The sequence below is a fragment of the Lactuca sativa genome, chromosome 2 (genome assembly GCF_002870075.4).
Source record: "Lactuca sativa cultivar Salinas chromosome 2, Lsat_Salinas_v11, whole genome shotgun sequence".
Taxonomy (NCBI): domain Eukaryota; kingdom Viridiplantae; phylum Streptophyta; class Magnoliopsida; order Asterales; family Asteraceae; genus Lactuca; species Lactuca sativa.
The window spans coordinates 123,502,134-123,508,881 of record NC_056624.2 but is presented as its reverse complement, the minus strand read 5'-3'; the positions used below and the strand labels follow the sequence as shown (position 1 = coordinate 123,508,881).

Below are 6,748 nucleotides of genomic sequence, written 5' to 3'. Positions count from 1 at the left end.
GAGAGAGGGTGTATGATCAGCCCTTAGATTGTGGGGGTGACTTGTGAATGAGAGTAAAAGGTACAAGGTATGGTGGGGAGGAGTGTGGGTTGTCATGGAGTGGGTGTGGGGGTTGCTTGCGTCATAACTAAGGTAAGGTCAACACTTTTCTTTTTGTACTTTACCAACTCCTTTTAAATAAGATTTTATCCTTAAAATGTGATTAAATCATTAATTTAGGGGTCTTATAATTAAACATAAAGTTTTGGGTGAAAATCCTATGTTAAAATAATTAAAAATGGGTTTAAAACGCAAAAATACGCAAAAACGGGTGAAAAATGAACTTTCCCAGCGAGACTCCTCGGATCTCGGCCGAGGCTCGGTCTCTGGGCCGAAGTTCGGTCAGGTGATGCAGGGTTCGGACGCGAGTGGCTGAATCAGGAGGCGGGACGCGAAGCGATGGCTCGGTCCGATGAGAAGCTGTCCGAAGCGAAGGCGGGTGGGTTCGGTCCGAAGTGAGGCCAGAACCGAAGGAGCTGTTGTGAACAGTAATGAACAGTACTCTCGGTTCGGACCTTCCTTCTATGCCGGGTTCGGTTCGGACCTCCTTCAATGCCGGGTTCGGTTCGGATGAACAGTGACTTCGGTTCGGTTCATGAACAGTACTCTCGGTTCGGTTGATGAACAGTACTCTCGGTTCGGAGTGTTCGTTTCCTTAAGTTCGTTTTTCGCGTAGACTTCCATTCTTGGGCTATTTTTCGCCAAATTCGAGGGTCGGGATGCCCCGAGTGATTATAGAAAGTTGGGAGAGATTTCGAGAGAGATTTGAGAGAGATTCCTCGTTCTCAGAGAGATTTGGGAGAGATTTGACGTACTTTGAGAGATTTCACATACGAAGAGATATTTGAGAGAGATTGGACATCCTTAGAGAGATATTTGGGAGAGATTTCACATACTTAGAGAGATTTGGGAGAGATTTGACATACTTGGAGAGATTTCTCACACAAAGAGATATGTGAGAGAGATTTCACATACTTAGAGAGATTTAGGAGAGATTTGACATACTTAGAGAGATTTGGGAGAGATTTGACATACTTGGAGAGATTTCACATACAAAGAGATATGTGAGAGAGATTTCACATACTTAGAGAGATTTGGGAGAGATTTGACATACTTAGAGAGATTTGGGAGAGATTTGACATACTTGGAGAGATTTCACATACAAAGAGATATGTGAGAGAGATTTCACATACTTAGAGAGATTTGGGAGAGATTTGACATACTTAGAGAGATTTGGGAGAGATTTGACATACTTGGAGAGATTTCACATACAAAGAGATATGTGAGAGAGATTTCACATACTTAGAGAGATTTGGGAGAGATTTCACATACTGGGAGAGATTTGGGAGAGATTTGACATACTTAGAGATTTGGGAGAGATTTGACATACTTGGAGAGATTTCACATACAAAGAGATATGTGGGAGAGATTTCACATACTTAGAGAGATTTGGGAGAGATTTGACATACTTGGAGAGATTTCACATACAGAGAGATATTTGGGAGAGATTTCACATACTTAGAGAGATTTGGGAGAGATTTGACATACTTGGAGAGATTTCACATACAAAGAGATAGAGTGAAAGCGATTGAGAGTGTTTTCGTGTGTGATGAATGAGAGTGTCCGGCTTCGCAATGCAAGGTCCTTAGACCCCGTTGTGCCATGTTTTAGGATCTTACGCACTCCCTATGAGTATGCAACATTGTATTATTGTTTTTGTTCATTGTTTAGCACTAATGTTAAGGAAATTTAAACACATGAACTTTCCAAGTGGTGTTTTTCTCATTAAAATAGTGAGTTATACAGTAATTACATAATATAAACCCTATCATACAAGGTTTTAATTGAGTTGACCGGTTTGACTCGTTGACCTTGTCCGACTTAGACTTGACCCGAATTTGACTATTGTCACATAGTGTCAGTAGCTTGTCAGTTGTTAGTGGATGTTTGCGGTCAGGTGTGTGTAGTGTCCATTGTACCATACGTTTTCGGTTATATATAAAACGTGTGCAATATGGATCAATTCTATCTTCTACTCGTTAATATGCTTGATTATTTTAGTTTGTTTATTTGTTGATTAGTAGTTGGTTCCAGATTTAGGAACTTACAATACTTCCTTCTTCATTAAACACCACTTTATTTCTGGTGCCTACAACAAGTTGCGAAACACTTATCAACTTATGTTGAAGACCTTCGACATAAGCGACACAATTGACAGTGAATTATCCATTTGTTACCTTACCATATCCTTTAACTTGACACTTTTGATTATTGCCAAACTTTACAACTCCTGCATTCTCCAATCTTCGAAAATCACGCAAATTTTCTTTCCTTCCAGTCATGTGACGAGAGCAACAACTATCAATATACCATTTCTCATCATATTGCTCATCACATAAAACCTGCAATCAGTGAAAAGATTTAGGTACCCAGGGTTGTATGGGTCCTTTATGATTAGTTTGAAACACATTATAAATTCAAGAACCTAAGATCCAATTACAAACTTTAGATTTGACACTATCAATTAAGTCAACTTCATTTGGTAAAGGCATAGAAATATAATATTTAGAAGGTTTAGGACTTTCACTGACTTTCTCCTTTTTCTTCTCAGTTTGTGGCCTTGTTGCCTTATCTTTCGAAACAGGGCGTCATGCCTTGACTGAAGATGTCGAATCTTCTGATGATGAACCACTACTAGAAAAATAGCCCTTTACGACGCGCAATACATGTCGTAAAACGCTCAGACGACGCGCAAATGTGTGTCAAGGAAGGCCCTGCCATAACGAGAGACGACACGCTTTTGCACGTCGTCTATAGACGACGCGCATTTACGACGCGCATTTATGACACGCAATGCGTATCACTAAAGCCGCTGTCAAGAAAGGCCATGTCATAAATGAAGATGAGACACATTTTTGCGTATCGTAATTTAAATTTTTTTTTTTTAAAAAAAAATATATTTATAGATTTACTAATTTTCAAATTAAATTTGCATTTCGTATGTCATAATAGAAAATAAAATAACATATACAAAAAATACAATTCATTGCACAAAAGTTAATGTCATACAAATAATCATTCCAATGATAAACAAATGTAATACATCAAATGTGAAAGAGATGAAAGTCATCAACAAATAATAGTTGAACTACAAGAACTTGTTGCCCACCTTCACAACATCATGAGCTACTTTGCTTGACACTATGCACATCAACAAGACCTACAAATTTGAATAATGCAACCATTAGAGTTCAACTTTTGGCTAGCACTCTAACAACCCTACTGAAAAAGGATTCGATAAAGGTGGATAATACCAACAACAGAAGCTTCAATAATCACCCTGAAATAAATATATACAAACTACTTACAGTTAAATAATGAAGGGAATCAGATATGTAGGGATGCTTGGGGGAATAAATCCCAGGTACAGATGCAACCCAATGTCTGGCAACAATGTTGAAATCAAACTTAGCTAATTCCAATATCCAATGGACTTGATCAGGAGCACCAACTAACAAAGTTGCCATGAATCCAACAAGTTGAGCAGCAAAATCGGATTTTGAAGTTTGTCAAAAGGATTACCTCATCTGCATCACCCGCTATTTCAGTGTTCGGTGATAAATTGCATCACCTTTGCAATAGAGTACCCTGCCCCACAATGGAACTGCACTAGCAATCTCCTAAATGACTCCCTTAAAAGAAGAAAGAGCTTCCAACAATAGTGATTCGCTGTAATACAATAAATTGGATGGTGATCACAAATTACGAAAATTGATAACTATCAACTAGATTCAAGTACGAAGCCAATTAAAACAAGAATTCAATCTAGTTATTTTTCCTACTTGTAATGTTCATCAAGTTTTAACTAGTTATCATTTTTTTTCAAATACTAATAATCATCATCTAATTTTGGGGTCAAAATTACCCTACAAAATGGAAGAAATAATTAATAAAAGAAAACCTTAATGAATAGTTAAGACAAGGGTATTTTTGGCACATGAAAAATAAAGCTAACCATACATGACTAAATTACAGCAAGGGTAAAAATGGAAATCCCAATTCAACGATGTTCCACTTCCATAAGAGAATGCAATTTTGAGACGCGACGCCTAAAGAGTGGTTCAAGGCGAAAAGAGGGAACACCAGTCAGCCATCTTTTAACCTCATACATCTCATTCCATGCTTGAACTATTTCATCAATTTTAAAACCAAGACCTGAAAAACACTCATACAAAACATTCAACTTTGGACTAAATATAGTAAAAATCAGAAAAGCACAAGGAATTTTTTGTAATTTACTTGAAACTTGTCTAAATTACCTGCAGAAGCTGTTCCATTTGAGCAATGATTCTTTATAATTACTGCAAGATCTGTTGGTGATGAAACCGCAAGCTCAAATGTTTCAACAGCAGCAGCTAAAGATTTTTCCCATGCTGACAAATCCATTTTGAATTCACCAACAGATCTCTCATAAAGCAAAATCCCCCATAAAATATACATCCGAGATCTCAAATGAGCAGCTTGTTCAACAGCTTCATCAGTAGACACTTCTTTAAAGCATATCACTAAATTAAAATTGTCATAAATGCAACAGCTTAACAATAAAAAATAATCCATATAATTTAGATACTCAAAATTACATTTAAAAAACTTGGTACAAAGTTTTAGAATCATTTAGTCCTGTGTAGGAAAGGATCTACAGGCCTGACATAAGTAAATCCCTTAAACGGGTTTTCCTAAAATTTGGGACTCGCAGCAGGGGAATCCAGAAGCAGGGGTAAATTTGTCCAACAATCTTCAAAATTCACAATGCATTGCTTCCCAGCTACTTGTGGAACAAAACTTGGCTTTATTTCTCTACCCTCTAGTTTCCTCTAATTAATCAATTTAAACCAACCATGTTTTTTTATTTCATCACCTCCACCTACCCCAATCCCAAGTCGCCTGCTTGAATCCTTCTGTAACAACTATTTTTAGAAAAAAACACCATGATTAAGCAACAACTATAAGAGATGGAAATTCATATAATTTGTGCTTATTCAAGGTAATGATACGTAAGTAATTTGACATTTGTCTAGATCAATCAAGCTTTTCTAGATTTGATTGTTTTGACCCAAAATACTGTGACAATCCCAATTGAAAGAAAAGCACAAGTAAATTACCTCTCCACCAAGTTAAGCTAGGTCACCCAAAGAAGTCAAAGAGGTGTCATGGAACGCCGATCTACCAAGAACCCTAATCATATCAGGCTCCACCATATGCTTCCCTCCAAGTATCTTCAGTATCGTCGTTTTTCCTTTTGTTTTAAAATTCAATAAAAACTTCACGATCGATATGGATAGAATTGAATTTGAAAAAAAGTGGAAAGAAGGGGACGAACCTATCCTATTCAAGAACATTTGAAGGCATCAGGCTTAGTTGCCTGCTCTGATGACTCCATGCCTGGACTCGCTAGACCATCTGCGTTAATAGTGGTGGTAGGGGTGACGACCATGGTTCTTAGAGTGATACCGACAGATTTCTTCAAGAAGCATGTTAGAAGTTTTTAGGGCATAGTGCGTAAGAGGGAGTATGTGAGAAGGGTTTTTAAAGCATAATGCAAAAGAACCGATTGATATCTTGAGATAGTGTGCGAGAGATTTAGGATATGGTGGGGAAGAGGGAGTACTAAAATTTACATGCCACAAATAGAAGAGATCGAAACCAGAGGGTGAGGAAGATCCCAAAAATTGATTCTGAGATATTCTGCGCCAAAAGGAAGATCCAAGCAACTGATTTTTACTTCGATGGAGGAAGAATCGATGACTACTTCATTTTCCATTTATATAGAATTTAAGGGTTTTATGGAGATTCATATATAGAGATGGTCGTGAATGCGGAGGAGATGGAAAAGAGGTGGAGTCACCGATGATGTTTGAGGGGGGCGGCGCAGAGTATCATGCTTAGGGCTTAGGGAAAAGAGGGAAACAAAAATGGGGGAGAAAAAGGAGCGCGCATTTCTAATTTTTAGGATTTCCATCTCCCACCCATAGATACTAAAGGAGGCGCGCCTTTACCTAAAAAAATTATAAAACAGCACCTAATTTTACGTCACGCAAAAATACGTAATCTAAATCCTTTAAATTTTATTAGAGATGACGTTTTTTTTACGAGACCCACTTTTGCGTATCATACATTCGTGCGTGTCATAAATTGCATGTCCTTAAAGGCTTGTTTTCTAGTAGTGAACAGACATTCGACATTTCTTTCAAATACTTCTCATAAGCATTTATGATTTGTTGTTGATACAATTTTCCTATTTGATAAGATTTCCCTTTTCCTTCAAGCCAATGATCTATGTTTTGCACATTTGATTGACCCTTGATATAATAAACCTTGAAAGCTTGTTTCGCTGGAGGATTAGGAAAATTCGGTCGTTCGGGTGTGTATTTAACATTCCTTTTTTATTGGAATTGTTCAAACTTTTTGTTTTCACCTTTTGTCTCAAAACATTGTTGTGTAGGGTGTCGAAATGGAAAAGACAGTGAGTTGTTCTGTGATTGATATGACTTTGAAAAACCATCATTGAAAGTCTTTTGATTTCTTGTTTGATTAGTTGAATGCAACTTTTTGAACGATTGTGATCTAGAAAACCCTTTTCCATTTAATTTTTGATTACGATTTTGGAACAAAAACTGTGTTTTGTTAATTTTGGTTTTCGAAAAATCAT

At 37.2% G+C, this 6,748-nt stretch overlaps 1 protein-coding gene across 2 annotated transcripts; it reads right to left on the bottom strand.

Annotated features, from left to right (window-relative positions):
- Positions 1-3,076: 3,076 nt before the first annotated feature.
- Positions 3,077-6,021, bottom strand: LOC111888230 (protein PHOX1-like). 2 transcript variants are annotated; one of them, XR_002849127.3, is made up of 5 exons: positions 5,420-6,021; positions 5,202-5,335; positions 4,359-5,006; positions 4,060-4,254; positions 3,077-3,768 (listed from the first exon to the last, which is right to left on the bottom strand). XR_002849127.3 is itself a non-coding variant. In XM_023884364.3 (4 exons), the coding sequence occupies exons 3-4, from the start codon at positions 4,711-4,713 to the stop codon at positions 4,100-4,102; spliced, it is 510 nt and encodes a 169-aa protein (XP_023740132.2). In that variant the 5' UTR covers positions 4,714-5,006; positions 5,202-5,335; positions 5,420-6,021; the 3' UTR covers positions 3,961-4,099. The 2 variants fall into 2 exon arrangements, 1 of the variants encoding a protein (XP_023740132.2); XM_023884364.3 differs by lacking the exon at positions 3,077-3,768 and having other exon boundaries at positions 3,961-4,254.
- Positions 6,022-6,748: the final 727 nt, after the last annotated feature.